Genomic DNA, 20316 nt, shown 5'->3' with positions numbered 1-20316 from the left:
GTATTAAATTCCAAATTTAGTATGTAGATATCATTCAATAAAATTAAAACGAAGTTCAATCCAAGCTAATGTTGGAAGCTACGTAGGCAGTCGATAAATTTTGCCAATATCTATCAATACATTTAGGCAACCTTTGTTTCTTTATAAAACACAGGGCTCCCAGCTGTCCTATTTTCATATTTTTTTCCTATATTTTGGAAATTTGTGTATATTTGTCGTATATATTTCCTATATTTTAGTCTTGTCCTATATTTCCTATATTTTTCAGTGATTGAATTATTAAAAATACAAGCCAAGAGCATTTCCAGTGATTTAAATTGCTACATATTAGTAATATGCTAAATGTGTCTTAGCATTTTTTCTGGGGGATTAGTAACTAATCTTAATTATTTTTTATTTGCTTTTTCCTATCCTCCCATGTCCACTCTTTTCTTTTTTTGTTTCCTATGTGCTTTATTCTTCCCCAATGAAGCTTAGCTGAGGAACCTTGCCAGTTTCTTATAACACAAGCTGTGTTAGCATTTTCATTCAGCAGTGTATGTGCAGCAGTATTGGGTAGGCATTAAGGTGTATTAGTATTCACCAGTCTTCCAATATTGCTGTACATAATATGCAAGGTTCTCACGCGTCCTGGAAAACCTTTAAATAAAAGTGTGTCGTAGAAACGCACTGGAAAAGTCATAGAAAGCAGAAAAATTGTGAAAATCCTGGTTGCTTTAGAATTCTCTCTATGGTCAGCACTGACAGAATATTTCTTTAATTTCCTTCCCAAGCAAAATCAAATTTCATTACAGTCAGAACGCTATAAGAGAATCCATCAGAACTTCAGGTTTCCTGTTACATTTTCTTATGAGTGTAGGCACTTTGTTTGGTAAATTGCTTGTGATTATGCCAAAACAGGAACCACTTATCTACATTTACATGATGAATTCAAAGAATAATGGCAAGAGTTGTAGTATTTGATCTGTACAATGAAAAAACTTCTGATCTAAATATAAAAGTGAAAGAAGAAAAAAATTACTGCCAGATAAAATTGATATCGGTGATGAAGGCTCACGGTTGTTGGCATCGAAAGAAGTTGATAAGGTGCAACAACAGTTATCCACATTAAATGCAAAGAAATTTTTCAAAAAGTAACAAGTTACCTTCAACAAAGGCTGCCGCTAAACAACTAGATTTTTGAAACAGCCAGACTTTGCACTCTGCTGTTAGACATGCAAAGGAAGAGCAAAATAAGATATTGTCATCTTAGAAACGATTAGCGTCTTGTGTGATTTAGGTGTTGACCAGTCAGGAAATTGACAAAGCCGTAGACGAGTAGCGAATTTATATGAGTGATCAGAGCATATGTGATGACTTTTTTATGTTGATTGTAGTGTTGACTGTATTGGAACAAATTAATGCTGCTCGAAAATAACACAAGGAAAGCAAGGTGTCCAACAATTACTAAACTTGTAAAAGCAGTGTTAACACTTTCACACGGGTAGGCATCTGTTGAATGTGATTTCTCGACAAATAAGAACACGAACTGAAGAGAAAAGGACTGAATAAAGAAACCATCAATGGGCTATGAATGATTAAAAACAGTGGGTAAAAGTATAAATGAAGTTAACACCACTAAAGAAATATTAATGTACTACAAAGAAGTGCATAAGAAATATCGTGAAGGTATAGACAGAGATTAGAAGAGCAAGAAAGTGAGCATAAGATCATAGCAGTAAAGACAAAAGTGAGTGCCAAAAAATGGAGTAGAGGAAACACGTGTGTTGAGTTCATGAAGTTGAAAAATTAATTTCAGAGGGGAAACATTCGGCTTCAGAAAACAATAAAGCATCGGCTCATGGATGCCGTGTCAGCTGCACAAGCCCTGATTGAGGTTGGAATCAAAAGGCTTAAAAATGCAACAACAATGGTGTCGCAAAAGTAACGCGTGTACTAGTTCATTATTGTACCTTTAAAATGTAAAAGTAAAAATGTGTAACAGTGGTGGATCGAGGGAAAGGCATAGGCAACTCGGACCACAAGAATTTTCTCTTAGTCAGTAAATCAAGTCGTTTATTTCAATTCTTTTCTTTTTTTCTTTTTCCTTTTCTTTTTTTCTTTTTCCTTTTCTTTCTTTTTCTTTTTTCTTTCTTTTCTTTTTTCTCTCTTTTTCCCTTTTTCTTTTTTCTCTTTTTCTCTTTTTCTTTTCTTTTCTTTTTCCTTTTTTTTTCTTTTTTCTTTTTTTTCTTTTCAAAACAATACAGCAGACCTGGTAAGTTTAAAAAGTAGTATACTCTTCTTCTGTATTAAACTAAATCTTGTTTTCAGTTGCCTATTGAAGTGAAGGGAGGCTTCATTCTGTAAACCAAACTGTCCTATATTTTTTCAATGTCCTGCTGGGAGGCCTGAAAACAACAAGCATTCAGGCAAGCAAAAACATACGATTTGGCTTCTTTTCGTATGTTTAGGCTTAACATCTTTAAGTAATACCGAGGTTATAAAGAAGACTTTCGGTTTAAAGTTACATACAAACCGCTACTTGGTTTACACATGAAAGAAAGGTTGTGGTTCGACAGAGAATTGAACATGGGACACCTTGATTAAAAAGTGAAAAGGAGATAAAACTAATGCAGATGATTTGATATGTGGAAACGTCACCATGAAGTTCACACGATTTAAAACATTTTTCGTTCTTTTTCTTTTTGGTTTAAACCAGATAAAAAAAAAAAAAGAAACAGCTGGTTTAAACCAGCCAACCCTGCCATTAATGTTTGACAGTGTAGCCTTTTGCAAGGTTACTTAAGATTAACTGAAAGAGCAAAAAATAAGCTTTTATTTGTCACCTGGATGAGCCCAGTAACTTCAAAAATAAGGAAGTTATGGTAATATAGATTCATAATGTTGAGTGCCAAATAGTGAAATTGAAGTAAAATTCACATTTTTCAAAAATGTCTCTCCGGCCCATTTCTCATCCAAAAAATCGGAAAAAAATTAATTTAGCATAATTTCATTGGTATTTATGTATGAAAAAATTTTGAAGAGAATCTGAGACATTGAAGCACAGTGCTCTGGGTGATTTGACATGGAATGACCCATGTGGAATAGTTAGCTTGCTCTAAGGTTACTTTTTAGATTTTTCCTATTTGGTGTTACTATTGGTATATTTTTTAAAAATTATATATAATATAAAATAAATGACAGTGACTGACTTCGCACCGCTTGAACTACGAGACCGATCTCAAATTTTCAACGTATAAAGGTAACCAAGAAAGTTCTGTCGCTTTTTGTAGAAGTCTGTCTTAAATTGGCCCTCACATCGTGAGTTGAATGCAAATGGAAATAAGGCGAAGGTCATTTGTTGGCGTGGGTTTATCCAACTTACTCCCTGGTTATGGCAGTTCAGTTACACCATGAACTTGCGTAAGGACAATAAACATGGGACCTCCACAGAGCGTCATAAGGTTGTGTATGCTGTATGAGTTCAAACTGGGATCAAACTCCACTGCAGCGGGGCGGAAGATATGCCAGGCCTTTGGTGAGGGTGTCGTGACTACACGGATAGTGCAGAGGTGGTTTAACAAGTTTAAGGACTGTAACGAAACACTCGACAGCACCTCCATCAACTTGGGAAGCTCTAAAAGTTGGATCAATGGGTCCCACATGATTTGACCCCGTGTCAGAAGACAACGCGAGCAGACACCTGTTTTTCTTTTGTCTCATCTGAGGAAGGAGCCATTTCTGGACAGGGTGTTGACATTTGATAAGAAGTGGGTCCTGTATGAAGCTCCACGGCGCCATCATTGGTTAGCATCTCATGAACCGGTTCCAAAACAGACTAAACCAGCACTGCACCAGAAGAAGGTTCCCCTGTGTGTTTGAACTGCTCGCGGCATCGTGCATCGGGAACTGCTGCTAGTTGGTCAGAGCATCAATGCAACTGTGTACTGTTAGCAATTGAGCCGTGTTCAAGAAAAACTCAAAGCTCTGGAGCCAGCACTTCTGTTACAAGACAACGCTAAGCCCCACGTGGCTGGGATGACCGAGGACACCATTCTACGCCTTGGATGGGAAACTATTGCATCCACCATACTCCCCAGACATTGCACCGTCCGATTATCACCTGTTCCATTCCTTGGACAATCACCTTAGAGGACGCCAGTTCAAATCCGTGGTAGAGGTGCGAAATGCACTTGATACCTTCTTCGCTTCACTGCCACAAAGTTCTACCGCAATGGAATCCATGGCCTTTCAGAACTTTGGCAAAAGGTTGTCGATGCTGAGGAGGACTATTTTTGATCTTCTAGGCACGTCTTAGGTGACATACCCAGGCTTGGGATCGTGTTACAATAAAAGGTAATGTCTCAAAATGGTCTAAAACTGCAGTTCTTCTGAATAAAATTCTCAGGGAATTGGAGAAAGAAGGATGGCCTTGGAGAGTAAATGAAATCTTTGTTTTACGTCCCACGATTATGCCGGCTAGGCTAAAGGAGACGGTGATGATGAGAAATGAAGAAAGTGGTAGTAAACGGGAGAAGCCCGAGAAAACCCACGCACAGGTGTTTGTGCACCACAAAGCTCACTTGACGCGAGCTGGGATCGAACAAAGGAGACCACGCACAAGAGGTAAACGCTCTACCACTGAGCCACCCACCGCGGCCTCCTCCTTGAAGAGTAGTATAGGACTAAAAACCTGGAGATTTATATGAAGGCGAAAGTAAAATCTGCAGTTAATGCCCCCTCTGCAATGGCTGTACACTAAAGGGGACTCAACAATAAATGCAAACAAGGAAATGATAAACCGTACTGTTAATAATGCAAATAATAATAATAATAATAATAATAATAATAATAATAATAATAATAATAAACTGCTTAGTTAGCTCTCCCTTGTTGAGCTATGGCCATTGAATGGGATTGATGAAATTCTCATCCTTAAAATAATCGCTTAAATGAAGCCCATGAACGCACCATGGCATATAAAATAAAATACTGTTTACAACATGCTTTTACCATTCCCTTTTTTCTCTCATTTTATTTTGTAGCTATAAACGATTAAAAGTGTTCACAATTTAAACAAGCCCTTTTACCAATTGTTTCATAATGTATTCGGGGTAATTTCGACCTACAGTGGCGGTATTTCTCAAGGAATACAAAAATAAAAAGGGATGACAATAGGAAATACGATTAAACAGGAAATACCTGTCACTACATTTGGGAAAGATTGCTGTCTGAGGTCGAGAGCTTGGAGAATATATTATGAAGTTAGTTATTCTCATTATGTTTAGTGCACGAGGGAAAGTAGAGTACTGCTAGGCTATACCAACCACTCGACAATCATTAACAGTTTCTATAGTAGCACATTTTAAAAGGCGCGTTATCAAATCTAGCATCTTTCCTTACTTTCTAAAACCAGATATCAGACATGTGATTGTTGTGTACTTCTATCCTCGTAAAGCACTTTCCAAGCGAATAATTTTTTTGTTGTAAGGTTCCCTTGGGGTAATTTCCAAAATAGTTTTCTCGCTATAGACCCTCCCCTCCCCCCACACAGTAATATCCTTTCTACTATATGTCCATAATTAAAATCACAAATAACTACTTTCCATGGAGCGTCTTATTCGCCAAATCATATGAACTGTAGTGTAATCCAAATCTACACCATTGGCTACACACAAATCTAATTTCCAAATTGGCAAGATATACAAACAACCTTTATTAACTTGACTCACTACATTATAAGTTATTTATCGGTGGTTAAAATATATATAAACCATTTTTTGCTTATATTACCAACAACTGTAAGTTTCAACAGTAATTCCATACTGACGTTTCAAGCCAACAGTCTCTTAGCATTCCATAATTTTTAAAAGTTTCGCTATTTTCATTAAAAATCTCCTTTCGTTATAGAACTGTGTAGCCTATAAATGTCAGTAATTTGATTTCTTATGTACAGATATAAACGAAATTTTTACATCCAGCTATAAATTTTAAAAATGAACCAGTTTTTGATTGGAATAAGTGATGACAGTAAAACTTATATTGGAAGGCACGATAGTTTCCCCTGAGTGTTATTACGATCGTCTTTTGTGTAAGGAGATGGAGCTGCTTTTGTTTGTACTTGGTATGCATTATGGTAATGCCATCAGCTGTGTTATATAGTCGGCAAAAAATCTGTTCTTTTAAAATTTCAGTTACTCAGATTGACTTTCAAAAAACGTACTTGCTCTCTGAAAGAGAAGCAAAATTAAATTTATTATTGTTATTAAAATGAATAAAATAGTATAGAATACAGATTTGATCCACCTGTTACCATGTGCTTTTTGACAGGATTCTATCTTAAGTTATTGATCACGTTTCTACTCATTTAGTCAGTGCTTGACGAATGGGCGATACAATTTCTCAAGCCGGTCAGTAATTGAACTAGGATAGCAATTTCTTTTGTTGCTAACGCTCAGCTATATTTGTTTTCTGTTCTAGGACACTTTGATTAATGCGGTTTGTTTTACAGATAAGATTTATTATAATATGAAGGTGGACTTGTTATCTAATATTTTTAGTCTTTTATTTCCTTTTCATTTTAGGGGCTGTATATCGGAGGCTGGTGATGATTTGGCAGCAGAAGGTACGTTGACAATGTATTTAATAGTGCTGAAATATTATGGTGATTGGGACGTCTACGCCCTTCATATCACATTTAACTGCTATAATTCGGAACGCTAATAATCCACGATTGACATAAGCTGATATTCATCTAAAAAAGTAACAATATTTCAGCGTTGAAATTAGTGGAAAGGGGGAAGGGAGGAAGGGATGTTAAGAACCAGAACTGAGGCATAAATGAATACACAGTCACTAAGAACCATTGGTTCTCGTGAAAGACTCTGTTAAACCCTTTCCTATTTGAAAAGGTTCAATTTTTCTTTAACTAAACCATTTCTAGAAAGTAGTTGCGGTATAAATACAGCGTGTCCTTAAATATATTATTATACTTTAAAGTGGTATTACGTCACTTTAGATAATTGTATTTAAATGAAATTGGTCACATTTCAAAGAAAAACTTATATTTTTTCAGTATACCTCATAGACATTGAATGCGGACCCCACGAGTGGCGATGCAGACATCAAGACGATATTCCCATTCAAGCCACACACGCTCCAACATATCTGATGATATGGACTGGATGGCAGCACTGATATGAACTTACACTTCTTGTAGGTTTCGAGGCAATTGACGTACACACATGTCCGAAATTATTGTCGCATGTCTATAAATATGTTGTTGTAGGAGTATAATTTGATAACGAATCCGTCCGGTATTTCTTATGACGTTAGTATGTGTATAATCGACAAAGACATGTATGTGGCAAATTTCATGTCAAAAGAGCAGTAAATAAGAACAATAAAACGAAAATAAAACTTTCTTGTCCATTTAGCAACATTTTGTTTTACTCATTCTAATTTTCGTACTTATAATTCTTCTTCTATGAAATTTACCACAAATATACATTTCCCGATTATACACATAGTATCAGTATTAAAAGTACCCTGCAAAATCATTATCAAATCTTACAAGAAGACAGTTATAGATATGCGACAATCATTTTGGACATGAGTGTACATAGACACAATCCTTTACGTAACCCCATAGAAAGGAGTCATACTGTCGAGTCAGGCGACCTCGGCGGCCACTTGTTTCACAATTGACAGATGGTCTCCCTGAATGGCCTTTCCTTTGACATATGCAGCCACGATCCACAAAATCGTGGTACCACTTTAAAATTGACGTGTGTGTAGGAGCCTGATGTTGAAACCTTTGCCTAATCTGCACCAGACTCAGCGTGCTGTGATATTCCAAAACACACCAACTTCGTTCGTCTGGAGTTGCCGTAACTCCTTAAAATTTATTCTTTAATAGTAACACAACACAACGAAAGGAAATAAATTTACGTTAGCACATTACGGCATAACAGTACAAAAACATAAAAACATCCCAAGTGACCTCCAGCGGAAACAGCAACTGCCTGCTAAATATCCAACAATGAACCAATATCGACTAATCACAAAGTAAACATGAGTGAATTTACTTTTTCTATGTTTCATTATTGACATTGTTGTCCATTGTTGCCATACACAAAAATATTTGAGTTTTTTCTTTTAAATATGACCAATTTCTTTTGAATACGATTATCGAAAGCGACATAATACCATTTTAAAGAATGAAGTATTTTTATGGACACTCTGTGTATCAGATGTCTGAAGATTAGTAGCTATAAGAATGCATCGTCGGAACAATATTCTAATTATGATATTAATACTTATCAATAATATAAACACAATATCCCGTAAAATAACGTTCAAGCAGTTGCTTAATTTTATTTTTTTTTTTAACGGAAATAGAATATTATGTAATTTAATACATGTACTCTTATTATTTTGATATATATTGCTTCTATGTTGAATTATATGAAGGTAATTTCTTCTACGTGTATTATAATAGTGCTCACGTTTATTCAGTATGTAATCTTGAGTTCTAGTTAACTATGTACTATAACAATACGAATATAGACTTTGTAACGGTACAATATCTTTTAAATAGTTGTCGGCAAGAAATTCTTTTATTGCTTTGTCCTCGAAATTCTTAAAATTTCTTTCTGTAGTTCAAATGTCTCTCCTTGCTACAGCTGCCCCGAAATCATAGTTTGTGACTATATTTTATACGCGTATTCTGTAGCAAAGTCCATAGTCTCCTTCATAATTTACTACACTGGGGCAACCGTTAAATGTGATACGATCCTTAAAATTTTATTTGGAGAATTATTCAAATTTATGGCTAAATTCGATCATTTTAATAACTGAGGAGTAAATACCTTAGTTGTCATCTTTTTAGACTTGAATTCTAATGTTGTACTATGTAACCTGCAAATGAAGAGGTAACATTAAAGCATATTTCCTTTAATATAGTTTGACTAATGTCTAAGATAAAATCAAAACTGGTTAAATGTTCAAGCTTGGATCAGTGGCATAGTCTTGTACGAGGGATGATCAGAAAGTAAAGTTACAAAGCCTGTAGTGGAACGTGTATATATTATTTCATACAACTAATACAGCCAATAGTCTCCATATTGGTTGAGGCACTTGTCGCATCGTGGGATGAGTTTCAAGATTCTCTCCTGGTAAAAAAAAAAAAAAAATACTGTCCTTGCGTGTTCAGCTACATTGTCACGAAATGTTTCACTTCTCATCCGAAGCGAAGCGACTACCTCCAAGTGGAAGAACGGGTGCCGTAACATGAACCTACAGTTGTCCTGTCGTGAATCAGCACCTGCACGCAAGCTGTGTTCAAATCTGATGCTGTGCTGGATTGACCACTACGCTCCTCGTCGGTGAAGACATTATATATATATATATATATATATATATATATATATATATATATATATATATATAGCTTCTATGTTGAATTATAACGAAGGTAATTTCTTCTACGTGCTCACGTTTAATCAGTATGTAATTTTGAGTTCTATTTAACTATGTACTATAACAATACGAATATAGACTTTGTAACGGTACAATATCTTGAAATAGTTGTCGGCAAGAAATTCTCTTATTGCTTTGTCATCGAAATTCTTAAAATTTCTTTCTGTAGTTCAAATGTAGTTTTCTCTACCAGCCCCAAACTTTCAACTTCAACGCCATTCTGCGACATGCTGACGAGATATTAGTCTCTCCATATACCTCTACCAGCTACCGGTGAATTTAGCCGCTGTAACATGTTTCTTCCACAGAAATCGAATAACTGAGCAGACTTCTTCACGAGACCAGTTTTCCAAGCGAGTCGCCATTTGTGTTTACCTACAACTAGCGCCGTAAGTGGCGAGTGGCTGAAACTCTACACAGTTGCCAGCTCCATATATTAACATGACCGTAAATTCCTCTATAATAGACGAAACTCCAGAAATATTGGCCTTGTAACTTTAGTTTCTGATCCTCTCTCATAATCCATCTCCTGCAGGTGAGATAGTATGGTGGGGCGCGGCCCATACTGTAAGAATTAAGAGTCTTTACCATTTTTCTTTTGCTTGTTTTTCATAAGTGAAAGGAGATAATGAAATGCAACTTATCAGAATCATAGATAATGTTATTCTACAACAGAAAATATGAACCTGAAGAATTTTCAGTGTTGCCAGAATAACAATTCCTCCAAAATCTAAGTTAAGGCAGCGACTAGTGGAACGAACTCAACTTCATTTGATTACGTATCATGTTGTGTTGATATCCTGTAAACTACTTTTTTAAACAATATTATTATTTAATTTTAATAACTGTATATTAAAACTATCGTTTATTACAAACTAAATACAATTATTATATAAAAAATAGGTCACAGGATTTCGAGACAACATGCTACGTAATCAAATGCAGTTAAGTTCGTTCCTCTAGTCGCTGCCCTAACTGAGATTTCGGGGGAGTTATTTTTGCAACACTGTAATTTCTATGGATAGAAACACTGAAAATTCTGGTTCATATTTTCTGTTGTAGAATAACATCATGTATGATTGCAACATCATCTATGATTGTAGATAAGTTGCATTTCATTATCTCCTTTCACTTATGAATAAACAAGCAAAAGAAAAATAGTAAATTTTGTATTTTTAGTAAGTCAGGCTCTTACTATCTCCATACTACAGGGTGTCTATCGGCCACGAAAGTCACGGAAAAGTCACGAAATGAGAAAACTGTCATAAAAGTCACGAAATTTAGCTTTTGGGTCACGATTTTTTTAACTGTGCAAATGTAAGTACAGATTGGAAAATTTTGTTCTATAAAACATCAGAATTCAACACCAAAAATGTCTATGGTCGGCTTTAGACGCTACCAAATCGCAAGCAAAGTACGTTTGTATCGCATGGATGAAAATTCAGTCTAATTCGCACCCAAATTCGCTCTTGAAAATGTTAGGAAATTTTATGATTTGGTAAAGAAAATGTCACGGAAAAGTCACGAAATATCATTGTGGAATTTTAGTAGACACCCTGTACTAGTCAATGTACCGTCAACTACACAAGATGCATGTCCCAGTCGTGAGTCAGAGCCTACGTTGATATTATGTCCTGCCATTTACAACTTAAGTGTTGCATAAGAATGTAAATGTTCTACAAATGGACAAAATATTAATTATACAAATTTGTATAGTACACAGAACTTACATACCCAACTATTTACATATTTTCTTATTTTACAAATTTGATTCTCGTAATTTTAGCCTAAGACGTCTCTGAAATGAAGATTCAAGAATATTCATGAATTCCATTCATTTGGTTTTTAGGAACTATTAAAAAATATCATGCCCACCGTGAATTCGCTGATCGCCGTTACAAGGTGGAAGGTGCAAGAACATATTTCTACTTAAACGAAGCGACGTGCGAACGTAACATGGAGAATTTCTTAAGATGTATTGAAGCAGTGGCAGGTACGTTGATTACTCATTACATATTGGTTTCTTGTTTACTTGGCACAATTAGTTTTTCATTTACATTTGTTGAATTTGCAATTGAAGTTTGCTGGGTTTTTCTTTTGACAATATTTGAAGTAGTGTGAAAGGCAGATTGAATGTATGGCGGTGGCAGGAATCAGGTGTGAGAGACTAACTGTAGTCTGGTATTAGAAAGTGCTGTCAGGTAACTGGGTTGATAATTTAAAGGACTGATCGTGAATTTAAGGAACATATTGTTCTTTGAATAATTGTTTTGTTGGAGTGCCGTGTCGATAAGTGGTAATTCATTTGCCTGAGTCATCTTTATAGGTTCTGCGAAGAAAGGAATTAATACACAAGTACAAAACTTGTCAATACTTTTTCTTTGCTCGTAGAGTCTTCGGAACATGATACAGGGTGATGCCAAGCCGACTGATAAATTTCAAACTTGAATCTTGCGCAGGCGTAATAACTTATATTGGTTGGCGGGGTGGGAATCGAAAAAGGAAAGCACGCCACGTTATATGGTCAGTAGCAATGTAGTATTGGAGCACAGAACATCGTGTTACTTCATTTCGTAGTCATTACAAAATTGTTTGCCAGAAATTCCTTTTATTATTATTATTATTTATTTATTTTTAAACGAAACTTTGGTCTCTCCACGTTCTCAAGAGTTCTCACCGTTCTTGGAGCTCCAGGTTTCACATCCAACACACTACCAGTCTCTTCTAAGTTCTTCACCAAAGCTAGTATGATAAGAAACGGAACCTTATCATTTCGACTAACGTTAAAGTTTTGTCTTAAAACCTTCTAACAGATTTAGTTTCATAATAATTACGAACTGAGATAATACAATATTCTGTGCTCCATTGCTACTGATCATATAACTTGACGTTCTTTACTCATTCGGTTCACACCCCGCCAACAATATAAGTTATCACGTCTGCGCAAGATTCAAGTTTGAAATGTGTCAGTTGGCGTGGCACTACTCTGTATGGTTAAAACACAGGTAAATGGTAAAACAAGCGAGAAGGAAATTTAGACATTAGCACAGCTGTATTTGCTCCTTGATATACACGCAGAGTACAAGTACTGCTTACACATTTAGAAGAATACTTCATAGGGTGGTAAGATAATACACCAACAAACTAGAATTAGTGATAGTGGACAAGAGATTAAGCAGAAATTGTGTACTGAACCTTGAGTCAAAAGCGGCACAGTTTTCACGCTAGACACACTGAAACACTGGCAAAGGCACTGATATATACAGAACACCTAATGGACAAGGAAAAGTCTCTGTCGACCCAAAAGATTACAAAGTCGCAGCCCACAAATGCGATGACTAGAGAGCGGATTGTAAGGCGGCAGACTACTAAATATGTTTTCAAAAGCTAACAAATTTTCTTTCGTCTTTTTTTCGTAAGTGAAAAGAGATAATGAAATGCAACTTACCATAATAATAGATAATGTTATTCTACACCCCAAAATACGAATCGGAAGAATTTTCAGTGTTACCATCCATAGAAATTACAATGTGATCAGAATTTGAATTACCCAAAAATCTAGGTTAAGGCAGGGACTAGAAAAATGAACACAACGGTAATTGATGACTTATCATGCTGTCTTTGTTCCTTGTCAACTACTTTTTAAATATTATTTGTCTTTATTTTGTAATAACTTAAAAAAGTTGTTATAAAATAAATGTTATTACAAAATAAATACAAACATTATTTAAAATGTGGTTAACAAGGAACAGACACAGAATGATAAGTCATCAATTACCGTTGAGTTCATTTTTTTAGTCGCTGCCTTTTTGGGTAATTCAAATTTTGGTCACATTGTAATTTCTATGGATGGCAACACTGAAAATTCTTCCTATTCGTATTTTGGGGTGTAGAATAACATTATCTATTATTGTGGTAAGTTGCATTTCATTATCTCTTTTCACTTACGAAAACGGGCAAAAGAAAAATGTTTAGTTTTTTTTAAAAATATTTAGTCTGCCCCCTTAAGGTGCAGCACCTTTTCTAAAATGAAGTTGTTATAACAACCAAAATTCAAAATATGTATTTCCGGACATAAAATGAACTGAAATGAACGCACTTTGTTGCACGTTTTTAGTGAATGTTACACCTTTTTTGCTAGATTCAATTTTTTTTTATTTTTACTTCTTTTAGCCTTCAGCACCCTTATTGTCCTTTTTTTTTTTTTTTTTTTTTTTTTTTTTTTTTTTTTTATGGACAGAAGAATATGTTTTATGTTCAATCTAGTTTACACATAACATTACATTAAATTTAGATGAAATTTTGACGGATTTGTTAGGGATAAATTTGAACTGAATTTGCGAAACAATCCTGACATAGAAACTTTTGCAATGTCAACTGAACTTCCTGTCCATGTACTTACAAGATATGTATCACTGGTTTCCGTTGTTGTCGGACGAAGTTTCTCCACATACAAGGATCTCCTGAGCCCCAAGCAACAGAAACTAACATTCGAAAACAAAAAATGTTGTGCATAATCAAGTATAACCAGTTTCTGAAGACCCAGTAGTATGTAACAGTTTCCTAAGCCACAATATTGCTAAATGTTTTTTTAAAATAACAATTGGTTTTAACAACAATTTTATTACAAGAATGTTGAATGTTGTACAAGTTTGGGATTAAATAAAACAACTTGGAATTTATGTCCAATGTTTAAAGCCAAGATATTAACAGCATTTGCTGATGTGATGAATAAAGAATGTTCATGTAACTGTATACTGTAGTACTTAATAAAGATATCCTATTAGCGCCTTTTTTTTCCCACCCTTTCGAATGATTTTTCAGCCCCTTTTATTCCCTTTTTGCTACCACATTTTTGCACCTTAAAATCCGGTCTCTAGCGATGACGTATAAATGGGAGCAGTCTTCGTGCATTGGGGATCCCCATAGGCAGATTCATACATATACTCCTCATCTGTGGAGACCTCGCGTTATATTCATGTATAGAGATTAGTGGTAAGGGGTGACTTTGACCGATGGGATGACAACAAAAACTGAGGGAATCTTAGGGTTCAGTATTACACAGATTAACCTGTTACAAGAATATAATAATTAATGATGCATTTTGTGTTTGTTACAATTAAGTAACAGGTTATTCTGTGTGAAATACTGAGCCCTAAGATTTCCTCAATTTTGTTTAAAGTCACCCCTCACTACTGTATTAGTTTTCAATGTTGGAACAATTATTCGAAAAAGTAGCTGAAATACCAGTTCTCCACACAGGGAGAACGGGTGTATGGGAAAAATTTGAATTCCCCTGAGGGTACACATTTTATGAAACTGTAATGATATAATCCATAAGATATAAATACATTATTAGTTATTCAAACCATTATTTGAAAACACTTTCTGTTTAAATAATGTTATTTGGATTTTAACATCATTAGTATAGATCGCGGCGACGGCTCTGCTCTCATCCGTACTGCTTTTCATTTTTGGGATGCAACTTTGTGTAATTTTTTTGACCCGACAGTAATATCTTCTCACGTTCATGAGATATTCGGCATTATATCAACACATTGGCTGGTGTATCAACGCTCTCATGTGGAAATGGTGAGAGAATACATGTGCGGATCCCTTTGTAATCATAATAATTGGATGCGTCATTTCACAGGCAAAGCAAAATGTTAGGTCTTTGCTTTGTTGCGTTATCATTTAACCGTGCTTCGTGTATACTTATTAGTCATGTCGAAGTATTGCAAGGAATTAACTTATATAAAATAAACGGAAAATTAATATATAATAATATAATTAAATTCCTTAGTAATTTTGGATATGATATTATTACTATAATAAATTCCGTTTACCCAGCTACAGACAACAACAGGACTTATGAACAGATGTTAGAGAAATTGGATAATATTTTAACATTGCAACACACAAACTCGTGTCCTCAAAACAAATATAAGCGACAGTTCAACAATTTGAAATATTCTAGTGCTTTACATTATTATTATTATTATTATTATTATTATTATTATTATTATTATTATTATTATTATTATTATTATTATTATTATTATTATTATTATTATTATTATTATTATTATTATGAGTTAACATGTTTTTGTTGAAGTATTTAAAATATTTGCATTGTCTCTACTAAATACTTGCATTTCTGCTGGTGACCGTGCCTAGACAGATGAAAATAAAGGTATTAAAATACTTCCACATTGAATAGTAGTAAAGTATTTTACTTGGTTATTAATTCTTTTCTTTGAAAACTTGTAACGGTGGACAGTTTCATGCGTTGCAGATAGCTTTCATACGCATTGATGTTGCTTTTGTGTCCAATAGTTCGATTGTGTGCGTTTGCTCTTCTGTTCTCCTTGTATAAAGTAATTTGTGTATTCTAGACTGTTTAGCGCTAAATTTGTATTTCAGTTAATTATGAAGTAATATTTATGGAATACAGATGCTGCAAAATACCTTGGAATTTCATACTATATATTTTCGTATAATTTTATTAATCTCTAGACCTTGTAGCTGTTTATTTTTGCTCTGTGTGTTATTTTCATGTATCGGAATTTCTCCAAATCATTCCTTGTTACTTATCTGGTGAAATCCATGATTGTTTAATAATACACATTTTCTAGATTTTTGCTAGTTTCTTCTGAATAGACATTTTCTCTAATTTTATTTTTTAATTTATTTTGTACTACCCAAACACCACTTCGTAAAAGATCAGACGCTTCTTATTTCTTATGCTTTCTTCTGTGTGTTCTTGTCATGAAAATAATATATTTTTTGTTTTCTGTTTGTCTTTCACGGGATATTTTTTATAGTGAATGTGGAGGTTTTAAGCATTGCTTTTACTAGATGGGAAAGGAAGTAAAATTTTGCTCTTTATTTGCATTTAAGCAAAATGCGAGTTCTGTTTTGCCTCTTTCAACAAAAAGGGACTGAAAAATTTTTTTCTGATCTTTCTCAAAAATGCTGAGGATTTTGTAGATCTTCGGTTCAATTCATGCGTATGTAGTATAAAAATGTTCTGAAAATATCTAAACCCTTGGATCTTAGCTTCATTCTAACTCTTGTATTGTAGCACTTGCAAAGAAAGAAATCATAACGTGTTTAAATTAGAACCCCATCAAAGTTCTGAAAAACCTGCAGTGCTAGTCTTCAGTTTTGGATGGAGGACTGCAGAGGAAATCAGACGTTGCTAGTGCTGCGTTCTCTTAGCGTCGTGAAGAGAACTGGGAGCTACCTAAGAGATAGCAACTCTGGTCAAAGAAGCAAATAACAGCTGCGATAGGAGTAGCTGACCACATGTCGTCCAATTAGTTATCGCCGGTTGATGGATCGGCTTAGTGCCTTTGAGTATCGTACCAAAGAAAATTCAGAATGAAAATATGCGACTAAATCGAGAATCGATCTGGATCTCTGGCTTTCCGTACTGGTATGCAAACGACAATGTGCGAAGACCACTGACTGATCAGTCGCAGGCTTCCACTTTTAAAGTTAATGCTGAACCTTGAAGATCGCATGGTCTGTTTTCTGATTATGAAGCGTATTTGGTAACGTGTTAGTTAATCGCACGGACACGATAACCAGGAGATCCGGGTTCTCAATTCCCGTTCAGTTGAACTTTTTCATACTTTAAATTTCACTGAATTTATATCCATAAAGAATATTGTCTACAGAAAAATCGATTGAATTCTTTTCCTATAAAATTTCGTACCAGGGAATTAGTGTGTTTCAAAATGAGGCACTTGTAACGAAATGTGTGAAAAACGTATGATAGAGGAACAATAGAAATTACAATAGACGATAGAAATCCTAAATAAGAACAAGGTTATTTAATGTATTTTGTTCTTTAGGATAGTTATGGCCAATATTATAAAATGTAGATGAAGTTTAGTTTAGATCTGGTTTAGTCGTTAAAAAAAAGTGTCATGTCAATCATCAAGAATTGATATTGGTTACCATTACATACAGGGCAACGTAGAAAAGATCTTAATTAAGGACTAGGTAATAATTTTAGAGCATAATCTCATACAAATAATTAATAGCAATGTGGAAATCTTAGACTTCGATCTATTCGCGTGCGCATAACTAAGCAGCCACTGACGCTTCAGAGTAATTAATTTCTGCACTAGAATGTTATTTTAACTTTTAAGTACTGAGTCTTTTAATTTCTCAACCTTCCAGCTGCCTGAAGCACTTGCTTTGCTCGTAAATGTGTGTTTATTTATTTATTTTAATAATGGAAGAAGACCACTCACCTCGTTCTTGCCACATCTGTTTTTGTATGATTGCAACATTTAAGTTCAGTTCAATAAAACATTAGTGCTTGTTTGTTTTCGTAAAAGCAAAAATATGATTGCCAACCTATTGTTTTGTTCGCACAATATGCAAGTTGCTTATACAATAAGAAGAGTATTTCGGATTTTTTTAAGAGGAAAAAAAAACGAATATGGTGCAAATAAAAAAAAACATCGAACTGGATTTTTTGTTCATTTTATATCATTAGTGATAGTTTTGTTTCTGAAGATCAAATTGTGTTTAAAATAAGTCCACTTCAATTACTGAAAATAGTCCAAATTAAGTCCAGTTCTAAAGTGTGAACCCTGGGGAAAGTGTGTAATTGGAAATAAAATGTTTTATTTATTTTTTAAAAAAATTCTGTCTATCCCACAAGTATTTTAAGGGATTAAAATAATATGAACAAATACAAAGACAACGTGTCATTCAGATATGTTAGGGATGTTTAATACAATTATGGGTGGTGATGAAATTACCAGCCCTGAAGGAAACTTAGTTAAAAAAAAAAAAAATCATGCTCTGTGAGAAGATCAATAAATAATTAAGAAAATAGATACTTAACGTTTAAAATTTGAACTGAAAATTGTATGTATGCACATGAATGTGTGTGTTGTAGCTTAATCTGAAATACGCTGAATTTAAAATCTGAAATACGCTCGAAACTAACGAGATGTTCTGCTGAAATAATAATAATAATAATAATACTGGTATTTTCAAACTATTTCGTTATGTATAATCCACTTGCATAGTAACTGCTTGATAGCAGCTTGATGCTTAGATTAAGCTTCTTGTGCATACCAATATGTGCGTCGCAATATACAGCAAGCTTTATTTCCAGGAGCTTCAATAGAACTAACTTACCTGAAAAGTGATCATAGAATTATAGCATAGATGATGGCATGTTTGCTTGTGCTTTGTCTTGGTTATCTACTTTTGTTCAACAGCTATATTGTTCAATTTAGCTTTATTTTTTAAGTTGAGTAGCCTTTTGTCGTTTCTGTTTGAGTAGTAAAACGTCGGACTGTGATGTCGGGTTAAACTTGACGCGTAACCATGTGTTAGTTCGAGTATTTCCTTAAAGAAAAAACTTGTGAAATCCACAAACAGAACCTCTTTTATGCTGTAATTAAGCTATTTATTTATTTTTCATTAAATTAACGAACTTACGTTAGAGCTCATGTAATATGTAGATAATGGAAGGAATTTTTCTTTCCATCTAATACTGAGTGGGATAGACAGATGTAGTTCTTATTTATGAATATGATTAGAGAAGCGATTCTTAATGAACAGGGACACAGTAACTTTCCCCCGGGTCGAGTATTTAAAGGCTTTCATATGTGTGATGCAAACACTCTTTTCCAGACCTGACCTTCGTTCAGACATGAAGAGGACTCACTGACACACTTTCGTTTAAGTGTAATGCCTGAGAATGTTTGCCTTTCCCTTTACGCACGAGTCCGTGCTTTCTTGGTAGGTGAATGGTTTTTAGGGAAGACCCATTTCATCTAGCAAGATTTTTACCAACAACCGCTTCCCTTCCTGTGTGATTATTCCTGTTTGTTCTTCCCCAGCGTTATTCTTTCTTTCAGATGAGGAATCCTGATAAGGCATGAGGAAGATGTTGGATGTGCAAAGGTGGTTTTGAGTACGTTCTAATTACTTGAAATAGCGAAACAAAACTGCAGGTTTCTGCAGTTCATTATCAACCATTTATTAACTATTCAATATTTATTGAAGCAGAATTTTCTCAGCTTGTTTCTAAAGGAAAAGTTTTGTCGGAAATGAATAACCAAATAGTGTGAGAATAGAATTGCGAAGCTAATACAGTTGTATCTAACTGCTTATTAAGATTCCACTTTAACACTTAGTTTTTGTAATTGAGGCGAATTAATACTCTAAAATGGCATATTTATCGAGTGATGTTCGGTTTCTGCTTCATGAGATAATCACTGATAACAGCAGCTTAACTGTCGTATTTTCTGGCGAGTGGAGATTTCTCTTTCTAAAGCATTGAGGAAACACCATGGTAGATCATTATTGAAGTTATTGGAAACCATTGGAGTGGAATAGATCTTTGACGCCGAAATTTTCAAAATTCGTGCTAGAATAAGACGCGAAATTCAAAGTTGTCAAAGTATCATTCGGTTTATCTTCTTCCAACATTGAAAACTAGCCCCAGCTGCTGCGAAATATACCAGCGATTTCTGCCGTGCCATTGGTGGAATTTATCAGTCGTTGACCGAGATTCAATTTCACTTTATTCTTTATTTTGCCTTTCATTTGTACAAATGTGAAATACGTGATAAACCATCGAAATATAAAAACTAGTAGAATGCTAAGCTTAATCTTTATCCCGTGTGGGAAGCTACTTTAAAGTACGTTCAGAATTCTAATACAGTTGCTCTGACACGTAGTGACCGTGACACGTTAATATTGAATGTTGTAGTGTTATGAATAGCAAGTAAAAATGTAATTGTTGGCTGAGAAGATTCTGCTCCTTCCATTTCTTGTATCAACAACAAAACTTTTCCAATAAAATGAATATTAATGTGT

At 34.6% G+C, this 20316-nt stretch overlaps 1 protein-coding gene across 3 annotated transcripts in view; it reads left to right on the top strand.

The window, feature by feature from the left end:
- Positions 1 to 20316, top strand: part of slgA (proline dehydrogenase slgA) — a 201731-nt gene that overhangs the window by 115459 nt on the left and 65956 nt on the right. For 2 of the 3 annotated variants that reach the window (XM_081768008.1, XM_081768010.1), the window contains exons 3-4: positions 6564 to 6604; positions 11309 to 11452. In XM_081768008.1, coding sequence (XP_081624134.1) covers positions 6564 to 6604; positions 11309 to 11452 — 185 coding nt within the window. Of the gene's footprint in view, positions 1 to 6563; positions 6605 to 11308; positions 11453 to 19346; positions 19409 to 20316 lie in introns of those variants that run through there. The other variant, XM_081768011.1, reaches the window with a different exon arrangement.

The sequence above is a fragment of the Thermobia domestica genome, chromosome 8, assembly GCF_964235325.1.
Source record: "Thermobia domestica chromosome 8, izTheDome1.hap1.1, whole genome shotgun sequence".
NCBI lineage: Eukaryota > Metazoa > Arthropoda > Insecta > Zygentoma > Lepismatidae > Thermobia > Thermobia domestica.
This window is presented reverse-complemented; position numbering and strand designations above follow the sequence as displayed.